The 26,945-nt window shown below is 45.0% G+C and overlaps 1 protein-coding gene across 1 annotated transcript in view; it reads left to right on the plus strand.

Moving 5' to 3' along the window:
* AK5 (adenylate kinase 5) overlaps positions 1-26,945 on the plus strand; it is a 202,618-nt gene that overhangs the window by 168,840 nt on the left and 6,833 nt on the right. Inside the window, exons 11-13 of the mRNA XM_054566867.1 lie at positions 5,453-5,616; positions 9,837-9,953; positions 17,263-17,451. Coding sequence (XP_054422842.1) covers positions 5,453-5,616; positions 9,837-9,953; positions 17,263-17,451 — 470 coding nt within the window. The remainder of the gene's footprint in view (positions 1-5,452; positions 5,617-9,836; positions 9,954-17,262; positions 17,452-26,945) is intronic.

Here is a 26,945-nt window from a genome sequence, read left to right on the forward strand (position 1 = left end):
TGATGGCTGGTCCCTAGACTTGTTGTTGGATTATGTTCCATTCAAACCTCGATATGCTGGGTGACAGCCTCCAGTGTAACTCAGGAGCGGCTAGAGGGATGCATGTCTTCCCCTCATTATCAGTAGCATTTACCAAGCACCAATTTCTTGGAAAAGAGATAGGACAAGGGAAATTTTCAACGAGATTTGGGACAAAGGGACTGATTTCAGAGACTTTCAGACATAGGCTCAACTTTTCAAAGTTGCTTAGCAACTGGTTGGGTATGGGAGAGGAGGATGAAGAGAGTGAAATGTAGAAGGAGCAGAGAGCTGGTTCTTGTCTCTCCCCACCCATTTTACAGATGAGGGAGCTAATGCCCGGGGAAAGTACAAGACTCATCCATATCCACAAGACTACTAAGTCTCAGAGCCAGGGTTTATTGCTAGATGCATCTGTGCACGTCCCACTGGAGCAGCTTTGTAACAAGCTAGGCAATTCCTTGACAAATGGAATGAGGGGAAACATGAGACAGATAGCTAACCAAAGGCTGAGCAATTAACAGCCAGCTAATACATTGCAAGGTCTTATCTTCCCTAACCAAGAATACTTAGGAGCAAATGGACTACACCTTGCCTCCCCAGCCAGAAAGTGAGTAGCTTGAATCACCCCAGTCACACAGGGCTGCCCAGACTCAGGAAAGGAAATCTAGGCAGCGCAGATGGCTTACTTCTGTTACTGTGACTTCCCTTCCTGCGTCCAGGCAGCCCAGCCCAAACTCACTCCTGTTGCTGGGATCTTGTCTTTTTCTATCTTAAGCCATGACTTTGTTTCACTGTCCCCAGCTTTAAGAAACATAACTCTCAAAATCACTGGGACTCGAGTTGTGAACTCTTTCCTGCATGAAGTGAAGAAACCACACATTCCAGACTGTGCTGGGGCAGACCTGCCTCGGTTCCAGTGACACCACTGCATGACATCCTCCCCTCCTGCCTTTCTCCGCAGGGCTCTGCCATGTTCCACGTCACTTTACCGAATATACCAAACTCAGTCTTATTCCCTTCTTTCCCTCATTTCCTGTGTTGGCAAAGGTCCTTGGGAGTGCTCGTCGACCGCCCTTCCCCTGCCTGGCCGAGGAGCCTGTCCTGGGGCTCCTGCAGTGGTGTTCACAGCCAGGCTCACGGCCCTGTCACAGTTCCGAGACGCTGGGCTCACCTGTCATCTCTCCATTAGATGGTGAATTCTCTGACTGGACAGACAGGGCCTCTGAGTCTTTTTATTCCCAGTGCTTAGCACAGTGTCTGACCTATACTAGCTGCCCACCAGATAGTTATCAAATGAAGAGCTGTATTAATAGGCCGCATGTTTAATTCCAGGTTCCATCCTACAGTTAATAAGATACAACAAAATGTCAACAAAGGACATTAGAACCTGCTCTATACCATTGCTATTTAAAATCTTTAAAAATAAAAGCATAGGCGGCCAGTGTTGCTGAGTGGATTGGAGTGTCATACCATAACTGAAAGGTTGTGAGTTTGATTCCCAATAAGAGCACATGTCTATGTTGCAGATTCAATGTCTGCTTGGGGCGTGTACAAACTCTGGTCCACACGGGTATGGGAGGCAACTAATCGCTGCTCCTTTCTCCAATTGATGCTTCTCTTTCTCCCTTTCTCTCTCTCTGAAAAGCAATGAAAAACATTGCTTTTCATTGCTCTTGGGTGAGAATAAAAAAATAGAAATGAAAGCATAACAGAAACGTACATACATACATTTGTTTGGATTGGGGTTAGCTAATTATCTACCTGACCATGTTATTTGGGCTTGCTTTCTGAGCGCAGACTGTGCTATAACAAACCAGCTTTGCTATCTTATCCTTTACCCAGAGGCCAAGCACCGTGCAACAGTTGCTTAGGGAGTGGAGGTCTTCTCTTGCGGGGCTCAGCTAATGAAACCAGGAGCTGTCGCCTTAGAGAGGATTGCTCCAGTAAACAAAAGGCACCCTGGAAACCGTGGCTCAGGTGGGCATGCTGAGGTGATGCAGCTTGTTCCGATTCCACCTCAAAGAGCATGCTGGAGTGAGAACACAGTCATGGGCCCCCTGGGCTGGCGAATCTTCTGCAGCTGCCCCTTTCCCCCTTCCTTCCTTCCTTCCTTCCTTCCTTCCTTCCTTCCTTCCTTCCTTCCTTCCTTCCTTCCTTCCTTCCTTCCTTCTTTCCTTCCTTCCTTCCTTCCTTCCTTCCTTCCTTCCTTCCTTCCTTCCTTCCTTCCTTCCTGTGCTGTGGGAAACTTAGGGGGAAATAATACACTGAGCTGCGAGGTGGGAGTTCACAGTATTTTCACACTCACGATATAGCACCTTGGCCTCACATGAAAAAAAAAATGTTAAATTACACTGGAAGTTGAGAGTAAAGATTTTTCACCCCCCCGCCCTTTTTTTTTTGGAAGTGTTGCCAGACCCCTTTAAAATGGAATTTCATATTCCAGACACTCTTTGTGAATCACATCATGCCATATTGGGTATAGGTTTGCTCAGGGGCTTAAGCCTTGAGTAATGACACACTAAAAATCAGTGAGATGGCATAAATGTGACAGCTCTTCATCTGCTATCAATCATGCTGTCACCAGAGAATACAGCCCACTCATTCTGATATGTGGCACCTCAGAAGACTTTTTGCCAAGCAACAAATTATCCTGGAGGGATATCAAGGCCCTATTGGTTTTCATTTAAAAGTCATTAGTTAAGGCCTCCAAGACACGCAAGTGACAGTATATGAAAACTCATAGTTCTATCAGTAGTCATTGGGCCTTCACTGCAGTGAGAAAAAATCACTTTGTTCTCCGGGTTGGAGCCATGGGAAGAATCAAGGCATTGTGCAGATTACTTAAAATTCCACTGTGCCTGCACCATTTGGCCAAAGAATGCTAAGAATTTGCAGCTGCTGCTCCCACGAAAGGTTTGAAAGGTTTCTAACGGGGCAGCAGCTGCTGTTTAACACACAGCTGCTGTTAATTTGAGCTGAAGATTTTTAATTGCCTTTGTGTTGAGATTTATTAAATAACATTTTAGAGGACCTAAAACTATAATAGTTGTATTAGTAGGATGGTGAAGGAAGAAAAATAATTCAAACACAGCATTTTGGCCTTGCAAGCCAAGTCTGAAAATACCTTTTCCACATGACTGGCTTCCAGCCATCCCAGGAAAAGAGTTTCTAGGTAAATCTGGTCACAGAAGCCCTTGTGGTCTCTGCAGGAGTTCAGCCCCTCGTTCCCGTCACTCAGGTGTCTGGAAGCACTCCTCCCTGAGCGGCCTTCTTGTGTGCCCACACACTCCATTTCTAGCGTCTCAGCAGAGAGGAGCCACAGCGCTTGGAGCAAACGCAGCACTAGCTGGCCATCGCCCGCTCCTTCTAAGTGGCCTGCACTGCGTTGGCGAGCCTCCGTAACCGGTGTTTCCCTGCGACATCTAGCCTGCCCATGACAACACTGGGAGGGGGCTGACCCTGCCGACTTGGCTAAGAGCAGCCGTGTGGATGAGCAGAAGATAGAAAATGCGGGCTTTAACTTTACTTTCTGCCAAGGCAAAGGAGAGGGACTAAGAGGCCTTTCTACTAATGAGAAACACAACTAATGTCCCTCAAGGGGGAAGTTGCCAAACGTCCCAAGAAAGCAGCTTTGAAAATGAAGAAAGGCAAGCCAGGGAAATTGGAGAATAAGTCATAAGTCCTCACTCCCACACTTAAATCTCAATCATGTTGTGTGTTTTAATGTTCAGAGACCCCTTTATAGGAAAACCTCGATTCCTGAGGTATTTGTGGAGCACCTACTGTGTGTGAGGCGCTGTGCTGGTGAGGGACCTGGAGTCCAGGTGTGAGACAGGCCAAAGGCACCCAAGTGCTGTGTAAACCACTCACTGCACAGAGGCGAGGGTGAGAGGGCCAGTATGTGGCAGAAGGGACGAGGAGGAAGGACCTTCCAGGCTGAGGATCTCAAAGAGCAAAAGCACAATGGCCTGGAAAAGTGTGTTTTATTGAAGGACAGTACGTGGTGGACATGACAATGTTGGGCCAGGATGAGAAATGGAAAAAAAAAAGGAGAAAAAGGTTGGAGAGGTTAAATGCAACTAGATTCTGGGAGGTTGAATGCCCCTCTGAGAGGTTTGGATTCTCTTCTGTGGGGAATGAGAAGGTATTAAATGTTATGGAGCTGGGAATGACATGCTTTTAAAGCAAGTCATCCTGCTGGCAGGTGTGCCAGACTCCAAAGCCTCTCCCATGCCCCCCACGCAGAGGCAGAAAGATGGCCCTGTCCGTGAGCCCGAGGCCCCGAACTGTGCTGAGGGAAGAGCGCAGGGGGCGCCTCTGCCAGAGTCCTGGCTTCAAATCTTAAGCTTGCTGCCGGCCAGCCTAAAGCCGTGGAGTTCATTTCTCTGTGTCTCTGCTTCCCCGTCTGGAAAATGGGGATAATAACAGTGCCTGATTCTTAAGACTATTTTCAATTATATGCATAAAGTGCTTAGAGCAGTGACTGGCACCTCAAGCTCTTGGCAAAGGTTACCTATTATTATTTTCAGTTGTAAAATCTTACAACTTAGCAACTAGTTGAAGCTGGAGAGGCAAGGGAAAGGGTCCACTGTGTAATGTTCCTCAAAGGAATATGGCAGGTACTTGGAATTAATAATACTAACCAGAAAACAGCAGAAAATCTCATTGAGGGACAGTACACAATAACTGTATAATTTTCAAAAGTGTCAAACGAAGGAACTGTTCTTGCTGAAGGAGACCAGAAGGACGTGACAATGAAAGGCAACACAAAACTTAGAACTTCATCCATTGGCTTTAAAGGGCATTGGGACAAATGAGATAATTCCATTGAAATTTGGACGGTGTCTGAAGATGTAGTTATGTAGAAGCACGTGCTTGGTTCCTTTTGCGAAGGAAATGACACAAAAGTGCTATATATTAACAAGGCATCTGTTTGACAACTTACTCTCAAATGGTTCAGAAAGTTTTTTGTACTCTACTTTTAAGCCTTCTGTAAGTTTGTGGTTGTTTGAAAGTGAAGCAATTTTAAAAATTAAGAGCTAGCATTTGTTGAGCATTCACTCTTTATTAGGGACATGGGCAGATTCAGTTCCCCAGCAAACCTCTCTGACTTGCATCTCTACCAAACGGGGGTCCTGCAGGCCCCCTGAGACCCCGCAGCAGCCTCAGCTCCCCCCTCCCACGAGACCACCTGTAGTGATTGCTTGTTTGTCTGTAACCCCTGCGCTGTTCCATGCACAGAAAGCTCTTTGAGGGCAAGGACTCTAACCCATTCTCCATTGTATCCACACCGCCCAGCACAGCTCCTGGTAAATCAAAAGTGTGTGCTACATGCTTAATGAAGCACTGAAACCTGCCCACCATGGTGAATGTAGTTGAAAATGAGACACCAGGCTTAGGATGCATGACTGATCCATGACAACTTTTGTAGGTGGCCCGGGCTCTGGCAAAGGCACGCAGTGTGAAAAGCTGGTGGAAAAATATGGATTTACACATCTCTCGACTGGTGAGCTCCTGCGTAACGAGCTGTTATCAGAATCTGAAAGAAGCAAATTGATCAGAGACATCATGGAACGTGGAGACCTGGTGCCTGCAGTAAGCAGCGGCTGCCTTCCTGGGTGGGGGAGATATTTTGTTGGGTTGCATTTAGCCTGAGCTGCTGGAACAAAGACACCCAGAAGGACAATGGCTGTATTTTATTTCCCTCTTACGTAGCAGTCTGGAGACGGGCAGGCCCACGTTGTCCAGTCCAGAGACAGGCGGGCCCACGTTGCCCAGGCCGGAGACGGGCGGGCCCCCGTTGCCCAGGCCAGAGACGGGCGGGCCCCCGTTGTCCAGGCCTAGGTTCCTTCTGTCTCGTTGCCCTGCCAGCTCCTTGAATATTAGCCTATTTCAGATTTTCACCTCACTTTGGAATTAAAATCTTTAAAGCAGAGATGAGCCTGGCATAAGAGAACCTAGAATTACAACCCTCTGTAAAATAGAAAATAAAGTTTCTATTATTTGGGGGGATATGATAGAATTATCTTGAAATTTGGTATCTTCCTTGTGTAGTTTAAGTAAAGAATATCTTTTTATGTATCATTTGTTATATATCTTTTTTCTTTTCAACCCACCACCCACCTCTGAGAAGCTGGATGCCATGGGTATCAAAAAGTACTTAGTCCTGCCATACTCCCAGGGTCTGTCTGCACTTGGTGCGTGCGCAGTGCAGTCCCTATTAGCTAAGAGAACTCTGCTTCCTCCTCGGCCAGCTGCAGTCTCTTTCCCACCTGGAAGACAGAATGGCCCTCATGAAAGAAAACAAACCATTGCAATTGCCTCTGAGCTGGCTTCCCTGAGGCCACTCTCTTCTCCCTACAGTTTACTCTTTTCACAGCAGACAAAATGATTTTTTTTTTTTGCTTTTACTTTTTTAACTTATAAATCATGTTTATTCTCTTACATTTGTCTCAATTTTTCCCTCTTTGCCCTCTTCCACTCACCCCACCCCTCACCCCCCTCTCCCACAGTCAATTCCTACTCTATTGTCGATGGCCATGGGTCATTCATACATATTCTTTGTCCAGTCCCTTTCCCTTCTTTCCACCATTGTCCTCTTTCCCCATCCCCTCTGGTCACTTTCAGTCTGCTCCACGTTTCCATGCCCGTGGTTTATTTTGTTCATTAGTTTATTTTATTGAATAGAGTCCATTTATAGGTGAGATCATATGGTATTTGTCTTTCATCAACTGGCTTATTTCACTTAGCCAAATATTCTCCAGTTCCATCCATGTTGTCGCAAAAGGTAGGAGTTCCATCTCTCTCTCTTTCTTTCCTTCTTAAATGCAGATTGATTTTATTTATTTTTTAAATGTCAAAGTTAATTATAAAATATTTTAAAAAATTTAAAACCATTATAAAGTCTCAACAATTAAACCAACATGACACCAGCACAGAAATAATCAAGTAGATCAATGAAATATAATGAATATTCTAGAGACAAACATATATATCTGATTAATATATTATGATTAAGTTGATATTTCAAATAATGGGTAAAATAAGGCTTACTCAACAAATAAGGTCCATGGACCACTATTACTTGAAATAAAACAAATATAGAGCCCTATTTCACACATTATACAAGAAATATTCAGGTGAGTTAAAAATCAATATGTAGAATCTAAGGAGTTTTAGAAGAAAATAGAACTAATATTTTTCATGACCTGAAGTAAACTATTCAACCCCAGAAGCTATAAAGTAAATATTGACAATATGAGTATATTAAACATTTAAGACTATATAGTAATATACATATAAAAAAAGTTGAAAAGGAATAGAATAGAAAAGTATTTGCAACACATCTAAAACATGGTTAATAGGGTTTTGTTTTTCTTTAGGGAAAAAATTTCTACAAACCTGTAATCAATAAATGGATAAAGAATACCAAAGAGTCAATTAAAGCCTTTTTAAAAAAAAAGAAATAAGCAAGAAATATACAAAAACAGGTTTAGTTTCAACAAATAGTAAAGGAACAATTAAAATAACATCATTGTCACAATCAAATGAATGAGTATTAAAAGTACTGGTAATATCAAGTATTGGCAACTCTAAAAGGAACTGGGCATTCATAGAAACTTTTTCTTCATCTTAAAGCAGTCCCTTTAGCATTTTTTGCGGTGCTGGTTTGGTGGAGGTGTATTCTTTTAGTCTTCCTTTGTCTGGGAAACTCCTTATTTTGCCTTCTGTTTTAATTGAGAACCTTGCTGCGTAGAGCAGTCTTGGTTGCAGGCCTTTGCTTTTCATGACTTGGAATATTTCTTGTCATTCCCTTCCGGCTTGCAGTGTTTCTGTTGAGAAGTCAGATGCTAGCCGTATCGGGGCTCCCTTATTTGTTACTACCTCTTTCTCACTTGCTTTAGGTTTCTCTGTTTGTCTTTGATATTTGCCATTTTCATGATGATGTGTCTTGGAGTGGGCCTCATTGGGTTCCTCTTGAATGGGACCTTCTGTGCTCCCTGGACTTGCATGACTTTTTCTCTCCTCCAATTAGGGAAGTTTTCCATCATGACTTGTTCAAACAGGTTCTGTATCCCTTCCTCATCCTCTTCTCCTTCTGGTATCCCTATTATACGGATATTATTCCATTTCAGGTTGTCCTGAATTTCCCTCAATGCCTCTTCATTCTTTTTGAGTCTTTTTTCATTTTCTTGCTCTTTCTGGGAGTTTTTTTCTACCTTGTCCTTCCAGCTCGCTGATTCGGTCCTCGGCTTCATCTAGCTTGCTTTTGATTCCTTCTACTGTGTTCTTCAATTCAGAAATTGTATTTTTCATTTCCTCTTGTCTCTCATTGATAGTTTCTATGTCCTTTTTCATGGTGATATAGTTTGCAGTAAGTTCCTCGTAGTTTCCCTATAGTTTTTGGTAATTCTCTCTGATCTCACTGAGCTCATTGAGCTTCCTTAGAACCGTTGTTTGGAACTAAATATGTGATCATTTACTTGCCTCTATTTCACTGAGTTCTCTTTGTGGGGGTTCCTCCTTTCCCTTCAAGTGGGGCGTATTTCTTTGTCTTCCCATTATTTGATAGAGACTCTTCTTTTTTGCTTCTGTTTGTTAAGTTGATCTGTCTTGATTTCTTGACTTTGTGGTATCCAGAATGACTTCTTAAAAGTGTTTTTCAAATTGTGTCATTTCCTTCCCCAGAACCTTCCAGTGGCTCCCCACTGCACTTAAAAGTAAATCGAGTCTTTCCCGTGGCTCTGGCCTCCAGTTACCTTCCAACACTATTTTCTACCACTCACTTTGCTTACACTCACCCAGCCACTCTCCTCCTCCTTGCTCCTCCCACCAGCCAGGCTGTTCCTGCCACAGGGCTTTTGCACTTGCCATCTCCTCAGCCCGAGGGCTCTTCCTTCACAGATTCACATAGCTTGCTCCTTTACTTCATCCAGGTCCCTACTTTACTGTCTCAGTTGATCAAAGAAACCTCCCTAACCACCCTGTATCTCTTACCCCTGCTTTAATTTTGTTCCTAGTGGTTCTCTCTGGCTGGCTCTTTATTATGCATTTATTTATTTATTTATTTATTTATTTATTATCCATTTTCCTCCCTAGGATATAAATTTCATTAGGAGTTAATCAAACATTATCTAGGGATAGCCTCTAGCCCCTCTGTGATAGCAGCATTCTCCGAGATTCTGCCAAACATGGGAGATTCCTCCCATTTGTGCAGCTGTTTGCATTGTTCTTGAATCCATTCTCAACCTTCCACATAGCTCTCCTCCTTTATTTGCTATAAGCAAAGGTCAGATCAAAGTTTTTGACAGAGAAAGTGATATTGCTAGAAAATGCTACTTCATATCTACTGAAAGTCTCAGTTTAGTGGGTGTCAAATTTTATAAAATATTTACTGGAAAAAGTCAACATTAAAATACACTTTATACCATGTCTTGCTTAGTTTTAAATGGCCAGTATGTTTAATTCATGGGGTGCTTCCATATGAAATATGGCCACTAGATTCTATGTAATCTAAGATGCCATTATTTTAAGACATCCCAGTAGACATAACTAGTATAAACATACCAGAAAGAAAAAGCACTAACAATTAAATTTTGCTCAGCACAGATTGTAAGATACCTGCCAATTTCATAGACGCTGGAACGTGGTTTGGGGGAGAGTGAGGCTCAGAATTGACGACGCGCAGTGTACTGCTGGCAGCTGTTGATCTCGTCTGAAGCTTTCTCCCTCGCTCAGTGGGACTGGGAGACCCAAGCTAATGCTGTGTCGCTGGGTGGGCGAGGCGGGCCCTGACTGCTCTCCCTCTGCTGCAGGACGTCATCCTGGAGCTGCTGCGGGAAGCCGTGGTGACCAGCCTCGGCCACACCCGGGGCTTCCTGATCGAGGGCTATCCTCGGGAAGTGAAGCAAGGCGAAGAGTTCGGACGTAGGGTGAGTGTTGCTTTGGGGCTCGCCCCGGAAGAAACACATGGGATTTCATTGAGGTTGGGAAATAAATTCAAAATTGCTGTCCCAATTACATGAATCAGAGCTTTCAGTCATAAATGGCAGACACTCAACACCAAGTAGTAAAAAAAGAAGAAAAAAGGGAAGGGGTGGTGACGGTGGAGTTATCAGCTTGAGTAACTAAACTGCCCAGGAGTGGTTCACACTGGGTTGGATTTATATATTAAAATTTGCTCATCAAATGTCTGACTTTTTCTAGTTCTTGGATTGACTTTCCTTTGTGTTGGCTGCATTGTCTTCTGGTTCCAGGCTTATCTTCCACCCTCTAAATTCCCTCACAGAAGAGTGGTTCTGTTTGCCAAAGGGTCCAACAAAAAGACCCAGGGTTGTGTTTATCATTGTCCTGGGTCCCTAGGTCCATCACTGAACCAAGCACGGTGGCCAAGGCGGGGACGGGAGGGCCTCTGAGGGAACGCCCAGGAGGGCCCTGGTGCAGGCTGGAGGTCGGGGCGGGGGCGGGGGCGGGGGCGGGGGGAGGACGGGCGCCACACCTGGGCCACACGGGCTGAGAAAGGGCAGGGAAATTACCCGAGGCAAAATAGGACTGTTCTGAGGAGAAGGCAGGGGACTGGATGCTGGACAGGCAGAATCAAATACAGGCACGACTGCAACCTGCCACCATCACAAGCGCCCCATGCCGCACCCTGTTCACCAGGAGGGGCCGCTCACAGGGGAACAGAGGTAGGTAAAAACCAGCATTGCCATCATTTACGACGCCGACTCCGGGCTGGGACCTGTGCTACCCACTTTACAGGCATCACCCCTAATTTCACAGAGTCCAGTCAAGAGGAAGACAATTGTCCTAGGTATTTAACAAAAACTCCAGAGCCTACAAGAACTCCTATTTATGTAACTAACTCTGTAGACTTGTTTTCAAACATTTCCATATATATTATGTCATTTGTTATATATATTTTAATAACCTTTTAAAGGTTATTAAAATGCCTCGACAGAGGAGGCATTTTCTTCCAGTTAAATGTGATGAATGAAGCCCAAAGAGGTTACATGACTTGCCCATAGTCACACGGCTGGTAAGTGGCAGCTGCTGGTCAGACTGAGAGTCGGAGGCCCATCTCAATCCATCTCGCACTGTTAATTAAGGTGAACCGTCCGTGTGCGTCCCCTGGGTGTTTGTTTTACCTCCCTCTGAGCCTCTGTTTTATTTAACTTCCTTAGATGGCATCTACATGTTTAGAGAAAGGGGACAGTGGCTCACCTTCCCCTAACCCGAGTCAAAGAAAAAAAATGACCTGGCCTGTTGGCAAGGCTGGGCCCTGACCCCACAGGCTGTCCCTCCTCGGCTCCGAGCCCCCGGCGGGGTGGGGCTGGCGGCGAGGAACGGACTCCTGCGACAGAGCCTGTGACTGCAGCGGGTCCAACTGTAATTGAGAAACATTTAAAAAACAAAAAAACTTTGTAAAAAACAATCACTACAGCCATTAAACTCCCTATTCTCCCCCTCCCTCAGCCCCTGGCAACCACCATTCTACTTTCCGTCTCTGAATTTGACTATTCAAGTATCTCAAATAAGTGGAATCAGACAGTTTTTATCTCTTTGTGACTAGCTTAATCAGTATAATGTCCTCGAGGTTCATTCATATTGTAAGAATGGGTCAGAGAAGAAACCAGCTAGAGCTCTGGAGTGACAAAGGGTTATCCACAGGATGACTGGACAGTTTCAACCAATGCTAAAATTCGTGATGCCATTTCAAAAAATATACACGTGCGCCACTTCATACTGAACTGATGACTTTCAAGTGAAGTATCTACCAAAACTGTCTTTTATGTAGTGCTGAGAGGAATTTGCAAAGATCAAGCATGATGATATTTCCCTGGGTACAGTAAATTTAGAAGATTCTAATATAAATTAGCCTTGTGTGCAAGAGAACACATACAACCCTCTAAAACAAGCTCTTGTTTTAAACTGGGCCCAAAGAACAAAGATGCTACAAACACAGAATGAGCTGTTATTGATTTATTTATGCCCTACAGGGACCCCAGCATTTGTACAACCCCCTCCAAATTACAGGCATATAATTAATTTTAAGTTTGGCAAAGACAATTACAGACATCTGATTTTAATGTTTCTTGTACACTCATCAAGCATGCAACTATGCTTGAAGCCCGTTCAGGCCTGTGATTGGTTTTAACCAGGCTCCGGACATCTCACCAGCCTTTCCCTGTCACGGAGACTGACATGCCAGACACGTAGGACCATCTGTTGCCGAAAAAATATCCAGTTCAGTTAGTTAGTTAGTTAGGCCAACACTTTTGCATACCTATAGCTGAGCTCTCTGAGATGTGAAACCCTTTGAGGATTTGCTTGTCTCACTGTGCATGACATCATTAAAGGCCAAACACAAACTACAATTTGTCCATAGCTCTGGGCTAAGTCTGTATGTGATCGCTCTATTACCTTTCTATCTTCTATTCCCAAGGCTGTTATTTTCCCTCTATTGAATTGATCTGTGCCTTCCGTATCCAACGGGGTATCCTGGGGGCGGGCAGGGCGTCGGCAGGGCTGTGTGTGTGTAAAAGAGAAACAGACAGACAGAGACAGAAGGAATACGAAGGAGAAGCTGGGTTTTCTAACCACCATCCCCATCTCCCACTCCAGCTGAGAAACCCTACTTATAGTACCTGTGTTCCGAGCCTGGCTTTATAACTCCCTGGCAAGGCCTTGAACTTTACAGAGCTCAACTTCCTCTTTTACAAAATGTAGATTGAACATAAATACCTCTGTGCTTATTGGGAAAATTGGATAGAATCATTGAAAAGTGCCTTACACATTTATAAGCTTGTATATGATGTTCAAAAATTTTTCAAAATTAGTAGTATTTTGTGACTATGGAAATAAAAATTATATAGCTATGAGGCAATTCAGAAAGTATAAAATAAAAAAATTACTAATCACCAGAGATAACACCCATTCACATTTTGACATATGTTGTTCCCCAGTTGTTCTACCTGTTTTTATATGGTTATAATCATATAGAATACATAACTAACAAAATAATAGCTGTTATTTTGTGAGCACTTAAAATGGGTATTGAACTAGATGTTACATGTCATTTTATGAATCTTTACAATCCTGTTCAGCAGGTATTATTATCCCTACTTTATAGATTCTTACCGTGTTCAGGAGGAGTGTGTGCTTAGCCTAGCTCCCCGGGGTGAAATTGAAAAGCTTTTCTGTATTAGGCCAATATTTTACTCAGCAACAGCCAAACGAAACATGTATTAACAGAAGTAAAGTGTATGCAGTTGCTTTTGGCTTTTCCCTCCCACGAGCCCCTTAGCTGAAATTCTGCCCTTTACCTGAATATGATGATAATTTTTCTGGATGCGTGAATGATGATATTACTGTCCCTCAGCCTGACTACTCTTAACTATCTCATATAATTTTGCATCTACAGAGTCAGTGATTCTGTTTATAAATGTATTCTAAGCTTCAGGATGAGCTCTTAGGGAAAAAAAGAAAGAAAAAGGTTGTGAGCCTGGCCAAGGGATATTCTGGTTGGTGTGCTGTATAGTTGTTTAAAATTGTGGGGAGCCTTGGAGGGCCCTTGGGATTTTCCACTTAAGATTTACTGCTCTCTTCATCTGCCTCTTCGTTCTTCGCAGAACTTTGAGCCGGGTAGTGGCAGTGTCGGGGGCAGAAGTTCCGATGGCAGAGGGGCAGTGTCCTTGCTATCAGGGCTGTGTGTTTGGGAATGCTGGAATGGCCCAGACACCCCTCCTCCAGGGAGGCTGCCCAAGGGGGTGTACCTCAGGGTGGGAGCCCATGGGAACTGGGCCTGCCACTTTATTGTTAGCCAGGAGTCCATACCCCACGGTGCAGGGACTGGGGAGGGTGCTGGACTTAGGCTAAAAGCATGAGTGGGCCTCTGGCTCTTTCTAAACCCAAACTGAAGCCCTGGCCGGGTAGCTCAGTTGGTCGGAGCATCGTCCTGATACACCAAGGCTGTGATTTGATCCCAGTTAGAGCACATAAAAGAATCAACTAATGAATGCATAAATAAGTGAAACAATAAATCGATGTTTCTCTCTCTCTTTCTCTCTCTCATCAATAACTAAAAAGAAATATAAAAAATTTTTTAAAAATTGACCACCAGGGGCATTTACAGTTTAAAGGGCTCGCCAGGCCCACATTAATTAATACGAGCTCACATTTATGTTGCACTTGAAATGGGCCAGGTACTTGTAATAACTCATTTAATCCTCGCAATCACTGTTGAGGTAGAAACTATTATTATTCTCATTTAAAAACTAGGAAACGGAGAGATCCAGAGAGAACAAAATAGCTGTTATTCTCAACAGGGGAGTTCCTGGGCGGCATGTTAGCCCTGTCCGCTGGTAAAAACAGTCTAGCTGGTGTCCTCACTTAATCAAAAGAAAACTAAAGTGGGGGTCAGAGGAGGCCAGGGTGAGCTCCCCCTCCCGCCCAGCCTGCTGCAATTACCAAGGCAAAGACACTGGCACCCGTCACCGAAGCTGACCTCATCGTGGTGGCTGCTCTCAGCCGAGGCAAGTGCTCATCCCAACTAGATCCCAAGAGCCAGCTTCCACAAAAGAAAATAAAACGGCCTCCGACACCACCCTCTTCCTTTGCTGCCTCCTGCCCTCCTCTCCTGGCTCCGCTTGGCCCACCAGTCATCTGTCCTGAGCCCCATTCTGAAAGCTCTGGTGCCCTGCACTAGGGCAGCGTCACCAAGCTTTGGAGTTACACACAGCTGGCTCAGGACTATCACTATCAATAACAAGCTAGTTCTCTGTGGCGCTGGGCAAGTTAACCTCTGTGAACCTCCATTTCCTGTTCCATAGAGTAGAGATGATACCTCCTAGCTGGGTGCTGAAAGGGTTAAAGGGTGGATGGATATTAAGCCCTTAGCTGCTGAAATGTTACTGATGGTGTGTCCGCCACACTTGTGCTTGAACAGAGGTCCCCTGTATACCCAAAGGTCAGGGAGAACCCTCTGCTGCTGTGGCAGAATTCCAGGGACACCAGCAGGGTGGTGCCGGGGCCAGGGAGTTGTCCCCAAGTCTGTGATTCATTTGGACAAGGGCAGAGTTCTCTGCGCTCTCACTTATGCGATGCTAGAGACTAGCCACATCCGGTGGAAAAAGACACAGAGCTGGGAACCAGAGAGCTGCTCCAAAAGACTTCCAATATATCAAAGTGCTTTGAAAAAAATAATTGAATGGTATTTCATTTGAACATTTCAAAAATTTTTAGGTATGAAAAACATCAGTGGTACAGGCCACTTCCAAATGGAGTGACTGCTCAGTAGCTTTTATATGCAGGAGGGGAGAGCTGATTCCAGGAGACCTTTGTTAGTACAAACCCCATAGTCTCAGCACAAGTAAATGGCTTGGTAGAGCAGCTTCTCAAGCAATTATTGTGTGAAGAATCACCTGGAGATCTTTTTAAACTGCAGACTGATTCAGCAGGTCTGGGATTGTGCTTGAGACTGCATTTCTAATAAGCTCAGCTCCCAGATGATGCCCGCTCTGCTGGTCTAAGGGTCACAATTTGAGAATCAATGTGAGAAACAAATCTACCTCTGCCTCCTGTGCTTATTTTGGCCCAGAGTGTCATTTACTGCCAGCTCCTGCTCAGATACACACTCTCTCTGTTGGTCCTTGAATGCATCTCTTATTATTTTCTCTGTGGTCACGAATGGATTGAAAACTCCCCCAACTAGAAAAAATTGCCAAGTCTTCTTTTGCAGCCCCAACCAGAAATTGATCCAGGGAGTTGAACTCTGTAACTGAACCCTAGGCTACCTCCCAAGCTCGCCCTCTGCTGGTGGACACGGGTCATTTTTTTTTTCTAAGCCTTCAACCAGCCTTTTTTGCAGAAGTTTCATGACATGTTCCAGAGGTTTATTTCACTCATCTAGATTTTGGAGAAATTTTCCACTCTGTTCCTTAAAGTAAATTCATCAGAGGAGGGAGATAAAAGTTTGATCAACACTTACTAGCATCTTACCATTCTGTGTGTTACCTAAATTCTCCCCACCCTGACTTTGTTCCCATCGCTCCCAGGCACTTTCTGCAGTGGGGTGGCAGGCCTCCATGTGTTACTCACAGCCTGATCATTGCGAGATCAGGAGAAAGCAACAGTTTCCTTTGATTCAGGGTTGGGGTTGGTAGTAGAGGCAACACAGACACAAATGTCAGGAGCAAAGAACATTTAAGAGAAGCATAAGGAGATAGGGAGATTCATACTACTGATCATATTATCGTTATCCATTCATTAAAGCATTTTAAAATCACCTACCTACTATATGTCAGACTTTGGGATCAGGAGATGAGCACTTCTAACCCCTGCACACAAAGAGATTGTAGCCTAATAAGGGAAATAAGCATAATAGCTAATACTTACTGAAGTTACACAGTCGGACAGTGGCTTAGACTGAGTATACATGTCTGGAGCCAGGGCTGGGAAGTCTAAAACAGATGAGGGCTGCATAGGCACCTCTGTCCCCGTGGCCTCTAACCGCATGGCTGGGTTGTGCTGCCTCACATGCTGGCAGTCAGAATGGCTGGACATGTTGGATGACAGCTGACGAGGCAGAAACTGCAAAATTTTTTATGATCTTGCTTCTAAAAGCATACCACATCATTTCCACTATATTCTGTTGGTCAACACAGTTACAGGTCAGCTGAGATTCAAGGTATGTCCTCTGTGTACCAACGGGGGAAGAACAATTGATGAAAACCATCTCGGAAACAAGTCACCATACCAGGATTTCACCCTAAGAAGCCTGATTCCAACCATTGTGTGCTCAAGCATTATGCTATACTAATTCCCACAGAACCTAGACATAGCCGCTCTGTGTAGGAACCGGTGTAGAATAACATGGAGGTACAGAGGAGGAAGTGATTAGCTCTGCCTCAGTGGGTCAGAGAAAGCTTCCGAGAGGACACACCATGTACACACACGCCCCTCCCCTTAGTGTGGAGAATGGAACGTGACCGCATTAGTTCACATTTTACGTAGTCCCTGCATTACAGGACTTGACAAAGGCAAGAGACAACTCGGAGGCATCACAGGAAAACCACTGACTTGGAAATAAGGAGCCACAACGTCCAGTCCCAGCTCTGCCAAGTGTAGTTCTAGGACCTTGATAGGAAGTAGAAGGCCAAGAAAGGGAAGGGCTCGGGTTCCTGGGCCATCCCAGAGCATCACAGAATGGACGATCTGACCGTGTTGTGCTCCCCACCCCAGATTGGAGACCCGCACTTGGTGATCTGCATGGACTGCTCGGCAGACACCATGACCAGCCGCCTTCTCCAGAGGAGCCAGAGCGGCCCGGGCGCGGACAGTGCCGCTGCCATCGCCAAGCGCCTTGAAGCCTACTACCGGGCTGCCATCCCCGTGATCGCCTACTATGAGACGAAAACACAGCTACGCAAGGTGAGCCACTTCTCTTCCCCTCCAAACGAGCCAGTTCCCCATTACGTTTTTTGAGTAAAGAGAAAAAAAAGGAGACATTTTTGGTTAAGGGATCTGGGAATTAGAACTGCACAGTTTAGGCCAAAATATGGGTCACTTCTGTTATCAATCAAAATTAAATATTTTTCCCCATATGGGCCATGAAATCTGGTCATACAGTTTTCACAGCTGCCATTCTAATTGCTGGAAACAACTCCTTTTTCCAACACAGAGAGTGAGAGAGGTGGGGAGGGAGGGAGGGGTGGAGGGAGGCATGGATGAGGCATCAGTTCTGTCTTCTAGGCCTGAGTTGAACAAGATTATCTAACAGGTCTCCTCTAGGTCTAAGATCCAGTGACTTTGAATTTCTAGATTTCTACACAGCTCATAATTGACACTTGTCTCCTTGGCCCCAATTTCTTGACGTAACTGTTATTGAAAGAAGAGTTATATGGGGCCAGGAGAGCAGTGGAGATACTGTGGGGAAATGGGTCATGTCCACTTAATGTGCTAAGTCACCATTAATGCCATGAATTTAACTACACAGCCCTCACTCATTCGCTCATTTAGAAAACATGGGTCAAGCACCTCCTATGGTGATCCGTTGCCTAGTGGTTTGAACACAGCTAACGAGGTGCCGCTCTTGCCTGCAAGGGCTTAGAACTTTAGGAGGAGATAGAGACAAACCTAGGTCACAGCATAAGGGTCAAAAAAAGCACTAAATGATTTACAAGGGCCCTTTAACGAAGTCTAGGGGGAAAGGAAAAGCATTGTGGGAGGTCAACTTGGTTGGTCCTTTAGGTAGGGGAAGATAGAAGGGACATAGGCACTCCCCATGGAAGGGTCCCCCTGTGAAAAAAGCCAGGAGGGACAAGGGTCTCGGCTTGGCTGTGACACAAAGGGCCAAGGAAAAGAGGGACAAGAGAAGGGGCTGGCAGGCAAGCACGGACCAGATTAATACGAGCCTTAGGTAGGAGCAAATAACTGTGATGTGGGTGATGGGAACTACGGAAGGGTTTCCATTTAGAAAGCTCACCCCATCAGCCTTGTAGAGAACGGATCCCAAGGAGGTAAGGCTCTGAGACCACCGGGAGGATTCTAGAAACAAAACCCTGAGGCTCTAAAGCACTGTGGGGAGAGTGAACATCTACTTTCTGCTATTCACAGTAAGTTCATAAGAGACATCAATTCATATAGAAGATACTTGTATCTGAGGCAGCTGCAATGATCCGTTCCCTGGGGGAAGATGTTTGGTAATGAATTCTCCATTTTCCAGAATCTAAGAACTTCACCCTGGATCTAGATGTCTCAAAGGTGTCCCTTGATTTAATGCAGAGATGTAAAATATGTGGCAGACATTGCTAATCCATCGTCACACACTTTCCTGCAGTATCCAGATGTGGCCTCAGAATGTTTCTTAGCGCAGCTCTCCAAGCAGCTACTACCAACAGGATTTGGTGTGCAAATCGAAACCTCTTTGCTGTGCTTTGTGTAACCACGGGTTGCCATATAAAACAAAGACGTGGGTCTTTGAAAACAAGCAAACAAAAAGTGCATTGTACAGAGCAAGGGCTTACACGCTCAGGGTTGGAAAGGCCTTTCCAAGATTGATTCCCACACTTTGTGCAGCCTGGAACATGTGCAGAATCCTTCAGACAGAAGGGAGTTTCTCCCTCTTTGAAGATTTATAGAGGCGAGGCAATCCCTAAATAATTCAGAGTTTAACCATTTTCAGAGTCAGACTATCGCTTTGCCCTTTCTCTTGCATTATTCCAACCACACTCGCAAATGATGGGCGCATGCATACAGGGCTAACCGAGTTCTCAGACACATCTGAGTTCTGGCATCCTTAGAAATACCTAAGTTAGTGGCAAAGGAAGTTTCCAGTTCCATTTGGCTCATCTGTTCAGCTTCCCCTCTGTTCTGGTGATGCTGGCAGCTGGGTCCACAATGAGGTAACATTTATGACCCACTTCGCAAATATTTAAAACTGCTCCAGCCCTGACTCCAGCGCAGGGTGGGCTCCGGCCCTCGGGACTCCCAGAGGACCTCCTGAGGAGGCTGCTTTGTCCCGCTGCCTCTGCCTGGGCCTGTCCTCCACCAACGCAGCTGCGGAGATTTAAAAAGAAATTTTTTTTAAACCCCTTCCTCTCTACCTAGCATAGCAAAAGGGAGGGTAGAGTGAGGAACCGGGGAGATGAGAATTGTTTGCAGGGGCCCCTGTGGGGCTTGCCAGCAGCTCAGGGGAGGGACAGGCTTGTTTTCCAGTGGACAAAGGGAAAGCCTCTGTCCTTTGGTGCTTTCTGGCCTCTGGGCTCCTGTCCAGTCTTCTTGCAACAGCTTAACCTCCCTCTGAATTCCAAGTGACAATTCTTGTCTTTTTCCTGTGATGCTCTTTGGACTGTTAGCACTTCCTCTCTGTCTCGTTGGTTACTGAGCCCAAAACAGTGCTGTTCACCATCCCTGTGGGCTGTTGGATCATTAAAGGAGTTTTCTTAAAACTAGGTGGGGCCAATGAATCAATTCAAGACACAAGTGGGACAGATCAGTAGCTCAGTGAGGCTTATGTAGGAATTAGAGCCACGCCGTGGTCCAGCCCAGAAGGAGACTACCCTCCACAAGCACTTTGGCTCAGGCCTCCACGGCGCCCAGATATGCTCATGGTGGCTCCATCCGCTGACACCCCAGCCTAATGGCAGTCAGCCCCTTTGGCCACAAGCTAGCCAAAAAAAAGTGAAATGAAATTTCAAACAAAGGTAATAAAAAAAAGGCAAAGCATAATTTATACAGCCACTGCTTCATTCTTTATGCCCTTATTATGCCATCATCATACAGTAACAGTAGAACTTCTCTTAACATAGACTGAGAGACAGAGGCCTGTGTGATACCGATGGATACCCTGAGTTTGCAGCTGCTTCCCCCGCCCTCAGAAAGCCAGCTTTGCCTGCGCCCGACAGCTTTAGAACAGAACTTTCCCCACGCACCCCCGCTCTCCCTGCACTCAGGCAGACGCCAGCCATCAGCGGCGGCCCTTCTTTCCCACCCAGTCTAGAGCCTTCCTCAGTGTCACTGTAGAAACTTTCTCAACACGGCAATGAGACAGTCACACCCAATTCACTGGAGTTAGCCCATAAGGAAAGCTTTTTTCCCTTCTAACAAAATGAAACAATTAATTATTGAGAAAATAATAGAAATGTAGCATGTCAGGATGAAAAGCACAATGACTGGCCAAGGGGTCCCTGGGAGAGAAGAGGCCGGCCTGGCCGTCAGAGAGCCTGGGCCACAGTGGTGTGAATGAGCTTGGTGCGCGCGGGTGAGTCATTTCATCGCTTCACCGCGCAGCTCTACGTCCTAAAATTAAATGGACAGACTGACATGATCTACTGGAGCCTATCACGCTAGGGTTCTCAGAAAAATCTATGTATTATGTCCTCGTCATGAAAGCGACACATGCTAGTTTTAGAAAACATAGGAAACTAGGTCATCCCACCGCTCAGAGGCAACCATTCTGGAGTATTTCCTCCAAAGATATTTGTGCAATGAATTTTCAAAACATGATTGTGACCATAGATATATTAACTAGGACTCCTTGGTTGTCAGTGACAGCACCAGCTCCAACTGGCCTCACCAGAAACGCAGAACGTAATGATGAAGTTATGCAACCCCAGGCTGAAAGGCAGCAGGCCAGCAAGGCTGTGGGGCCACGCTCCCCCGGCTTCTCACACGTGTCTTTTCTCTCGCTCTGTCATCCAGGTTTCTCCTTCTCTGGCTCAGGAGCCAGAATAAGGCCACCCTGCGACTCCCGTGTTTACATTTTACCACAAAAGTTCCAAATTCTAGAAATTTTCTGATTGGTCTTGCTTTCTCAGGGTCTTCTTTCTTGTCCTTTAAGCGAAGGCCAGACACATGGGGTCACATGGGGCTTTTCATTTGTTCTGTGGATATTATTTTGAGTGTAAACTACATGTCAGATACTATTCTTGGTGCTGGGACACAGCAGTAAACGAGACAGAAAAGCAACCCCCCCCCACCACTGAAAAGAGAAAAACAGTAGACAAGAAAGTTAAATAATTTCCAATAGGATAAGCTCTATGTATAAAACAAAATAGAGTGAGTTGTTGAGGGTGAGTATTTTAGGTGGTGGTTTGGAAAGTCTCTGAGGAGGTAGCATTTGAATTAAGACCTGACAGATATAAACATGGTTTCCAGGACTCTTCCCTTGGAATTGGGTGAGAGACAAGAAATTCCCAGAAGAGAAGAGCTTGTTGTGAACGTGGGGGAAACCCAGAAATAGCTATCATAAGTGGCATACACAAAGTTGTATAAATTGATATTTAAAACCTCTCTTTTTGCTAAGTATAAAAACAACTATGTCTTTTTTAAAGAAACAAACTAGGAAATTTAAGAATATCAAGATAAAAAACTATCCAAAATTCTTGCATCCAGAGATAACCACTCATGAACATTTTTGATATGATTTCTTACATTTCTCTTTCTCCATTTTGTATATGTGTGTGACTCTTGATATGATTGGCCCAGAAACACCCCAGGCCGTTGATGAAGGGTGCCCGATACAGGTGGTATCAGCCCCTGCATTACTTACTAGCATTAACCATTAAGTAAGTGAAAAGAGAGGCCAATCGCTCATGAAACATGCATTTTACACATGCAGAAAGTCAAAATTCTTTGGCAGCTCTGCTTTTGTAAAGGAGAAAATAAACATTTTGTTCAGCAGTTTTTCTGCTGCAGTGTCCCAACTTTGTAAATAGTTTAGCCATTTTTAGCATATCCTGAAAAACAACAGTGCCGTCATTGTTCTGGGTGGTCATCGAACCTGATGGGAGACTTCCCCGAACTGAGGGAGAGCAGCGCAATTCCCGGTACTGCCGTGGAAGGAGGGGAAGCCGAAGGCACCAAAGCCCTGGCCGGGTGGCTCAGTTGGTTGAAGCGTCATCCCATCCACCAAAATGCTACGGGTTTGATTCCTAGTCAGGACACATATCTAGGTTTCAGGTTCGATACCTGGTAGGGGCACGTACCGGAGGCAACCGATTGATGTTTCTCTCTCACATTGATATTTCTCTCTGGCATCGATCTCTCCCCCTCCCCACCATTTCCTCTTTTTCTAAAATCAACAAACATATCCTTGAGTGAGGATTTTTTAAAAAGAAGAAAAAGGCACCGTAAAGTCAAATTTCAGCCTTTGAATGCAAAATTTGATTGATAACCCTTGATCAACTGGATTCCTAAGTTTGGAGCCAAACACAAGTCAAGAAAAACCCCAAATTACTTTTATACCTGAATTCTCTATACTTGAACTCTTAATGTTGATTTTTCTTTCAGTTGGCTAAAATAACTCCCACTAATTTTAGGTTCAGTTTCTCTGTGCACGTCTGAGAATATCATTATTGTGGCTTTACACATAAATGACAGCTTCAAAATAGTTTTCTATCAGAAATCAGTAAGCATTGCTCAACTGTCTTCAAGCAGTTGGTGTTGTGGGAGAAAAACAGAGACAAATTTGGAATTACACCTTTTTTCAATCGGTGTCTTCAAAGAAATGTAAAAATTTTTTTTCATGTAATTCAAAATCCATGTCCAGATATAGGTCTATTTTCACTGATTTTTCACTGGCATAGGCACATTTTTAACCCCTCAAAAAATGTTCTGTAATTATCCTCTGATTATCTTGATGTACCACTGTTCTTTGTTTTCCCTCAAAATTCCTCAAAAACTCAAAATTCTTAGATCTCTTCTTTCTTCCTGCTCTAGCAGCTCTGACAAATAGAAATTTAAGGTGAGTCACATATGTAATTCTCAGTTTTCTAGTAGCCACGTTTTGAAAAATAAGAAGAAACTGGTGACACTAATTTTACCAAGTCTTGAAATCCGATGTGTGTTTTACCCTGACAGCGCCTCTCAATTCAGAGCAGCCCCTCTCAGGGGCTCCCTAGCAACACGGGGCAGGGACTTCTCTGCGGGGACACAGTTCTGTCTCTGTTGTATAACCCACTCCATTATTTAATTTCTTTCTTTAAAAAAAAATGTTATACCTTCTTCCTGAGAGAAATCCCAAATTTGTCTTTCCTATTATCAATTCAGTTTTTCATACCATCATTCCTGTTCTCCTAGCTACCAATATTGGTTTTAATTCTCATGTGGGGTTTTTTTTTTGTTTGTTTATTTTTTACCTTGTTTATTTACCTTAGCGTATTCTTTTCATCTCATGCCATTGTCTTTTCAGTGAAAGTCTGTTCTCATTTCATGACTTTCTGCCCTTATTTAAAAGCTACCATGTCTTCTTACTGTTGAAGCTTCCCATGTCTGTGCACTGTTTAAACCAACAACAGTATACCCTACCTGTCCCTCCTGTGTGGTCTCATGGTACTGTTTCTCTCTTCATCTTTGAATTTATCATGCTTTGTTATAATTCCGTCTTTACTTTTCTATGGCTACCAATGGAAAATGTGTTTTACGTCTGTCTTGTTCACAGCTCTATCCGCCACGTGCTGCGCAGTGCTTGCTGCAAGTGCCGCCGGGGTGGGCGTGGCAGGGGGCTACTCAAGAAATGCAGGGGTGGGCAAAAGTAGGTTTGCAGTTGTGTGTATGGAAAGTAATACAATAATTAATAAATAACAATACAAGAATAAACTGCTTCATATACTCACAGTGATAAACCTATTTTTGCCCATCCCTGTATTTTTTGTTGAGTGTTGAAAAATTTTTATTTGAAAATCTTCCAGTTTGTTTTTTATGATTTTTAGAGGTCTTCTTACCTTCTGAGTCACTGTAGGTTTTTTCTTTCCCTGTGGGCTTCCCCCCCTCCAAAAAAACCTCCGTTTGCCTTAAGTTAATTTATTATCTATCCCAGTTATCTATTGCTGTAGAACAAACCACCCGAAATGTAGCATCATGAGACAGCAACCCTGATTTGGCTGTAGTGACTTCTGTGAGTCAGGAATTTGGAAGCAGCACAGTGGGGGTGGCTTCTCTCCTCCCCGGTGTCTGGAGCCTCAGCTGGGGCGGCTGACACGGTGCAGGCTGCTGTTTCCACTTCCGAGACTGTCCTCACTCACATGTCTGGTGCCTGGGCTCGGAGGGCATTGCCGGAACTGTCAACCGGAGCACCCCCATGTGGCCTCTCTAGAATAGCTTGTGCTTGTCACAGGTGGCGCCCCAATGCGAGCCTCCAGTGAATGAATGTTCCAAGAGACCAAGGCAGGAGCTGCCAGTCTCCTGACCTGGCCCAGGAAGTCACACAGCATTGCTTCTACTACACTGGCTACAAGAATGTCTCTAAGGTCAGGTTCAAGGGGAGGGAGATTATACTTCATCCCTTGACGGGTAAATGGCAAGGTCACATTCAGAAGAGTATGTGGGGCAGGAGATACTGTTGCAGCCACCTTCGGAAACTGTACCCTGCCACACCCTTCAGCTCCAGGGCGGAGACGGAGGGGAATCCTCCAGACACACAGAAAGTGCAGATTATCGTCAACTTCGCTTTCTGTGCCCTTGAGCACCCACGGTGCTCAGGGCTCACGCCCCATCTTCACAGGAAGGCACACTGGGGCGCACAGCTCCCTGTCTGCTCCCCCGCACCTGATGTCAAATTTGGGGGCTGAGGTGTGCCGAGCAGGGCCCCCTCCACCCCTCCGCGTGCATCCACCCAGGGCTCTTCCTGCTTGCCCCCCCTGCAGCACGCGTGGTAGTTTGGACTGCGTTCCCCCTCTGTCCTCAGCTGTTCTTTTGGTGATACAGTCTTAACTTAGATATCGAAAGAGACGTCTGGGGGTGCTGCGGAGCATAGGGAGAACAACTCTTGCTCTCAAGAGTCATGGCCATGTAGCAGAAAGACAGATTCCTGCTTTTTCTGGTCATTCTCTAAGTCAGGAACACAGAATGGAATCTACTTCCATTGGCAATAGGTCGGAATACCCGTGACTATTCACGTCTCCTGGGTCTCCGTGGGTGCTCTACTGGGACGTTGGGAGAGGCCCTGTGAAGAGATGCTTGCCAGATGCCCACGCCCCAGGAGGCAAGGGGGTGGGGGGTGGATTTCCCTCAAGATTCTGTGGAGATCAAATAGGCTAATACTACCATCGTGTGCACATTTCTCTGAAATATCTGGAAGTCAATACATATTGCAGTCATGTTTTCTTTTTAATACTTATGTAATATTCCATAATGTGGATATTCTATAGTTTACCAGTTTATTTCCAGTCTGGTTTTATTTGTCTACCACTAGCAACTATGCAGTAAAGAAACACCTGTATAAAGGCTTCTGTTTCTAGTTGAAGAGACACAGCTGTGTTAAGCAGAGGCTTTTTTTTCTTTAAACCCATTTGCTTCTACTTTCCTTGCTCTCTCTCCACATTGCCCTGAGAAGAAGTCTTTGAATAGAGAAAAGCTTTGAGATGTCCCACTTCCTAGAGGTTTGGCCCCTTTTATCAATGCCCCACCTCCCTTTTGTTAATGTCTCAGTCTCAAGCCTGAGGCCTCAGTCTGGATTCAATCCGGCCCTGCCCGGGTTGAGTGCCACTAGCAACCTGGATTTGGAGGGGACCCTCCCTCCTGCCTGCCGCCCAGTAACAAAGAAGCTCATGAAGGAGAAAAGGCTTCAAGGAGCCTTAAGGTTTGTCCTCTCACTTGACCAATGAGGCATAAATCTTCCATCTGCCTCTGAGAGAATTACAAAACTCCTTTATGATTCTGCTTGAAATAGTGTTCTCTCCACCCCTCCCTTCCTGACTCTCAGGACTTCACTAGATTCCCGCAAACAGCTTTTGACTCGCTGCCATGTTCTTCGCACCCCGGTGGTCCTGTAGAAATGAGTTGTGCTCAGCCCGTGTTTGTACCCTCCCAGAACAGCAGGCAGAAGAGAATGCCAGACCTTTGTCCTCCTCTGTGCACATTCTTGATTTTCTTCCTCTGTGGTTGCTTTAATTACATGGCGGGTTTTGCTTTTGCTCATATCGGGGCAGTCAGTCCCTTTACTTCACTTTAACTCAGAACTTCTCCAAGAGCCACTGCCGTGGATTCCAGTGGCAGAGAGTTGGGGCCGTTCCATTCAAGGCCCCTGGCGTATTCAGACACCAACGGGGCATCTCTAATGTCCAAAGCATTGTGCTTAATGCTCGGAATTCAAAGGGGAAAGAGACCTATGAAACTCTGCACCCACAGTGAGGTGGGAAATATAGTCCTAGGATGCACAGAATGTTCCAGGCCTTTGGAGCATAGAGCTTGGTCTTGGAAAGGCAGATAAAGGCTTCCGAGAGGAGGATATTTGAGCTGGGTCCTAAATGATGAGTTCAAGGTCACAACAGATGGAGATGGGCACTGGCACTGACATGTAAAAGAGCCCAGTTAGTACAAGACGGGGTGCCAACAGATGAATTAATGTAGTAGCAGACTAGACTAAAAAGCAAGGTTAAGGCAAGACTGTGAAGGGCCTTGAGTCCATTCATTCATGCATTCAT

This window comes from Pteronotus mesoamericanus, unplaced genomic scaffold (genome assembly GCF_021234165.1).
Source record: "Pteronotus mesoamericanus isolate MK-2021 breed Mesoamerican mustached bat unplaced genomic scaffold, CSHL_Meso_final contig_181, whole genome shotgun sequence".
Classification (NCBI taxonomy): domain Eukaryota; kingdom Metazoa; phylum Chordata; class Mammalia; order Chiroptera; family Mormoopidae; genus Pteronotus; species Pteronotus mesoamericanus.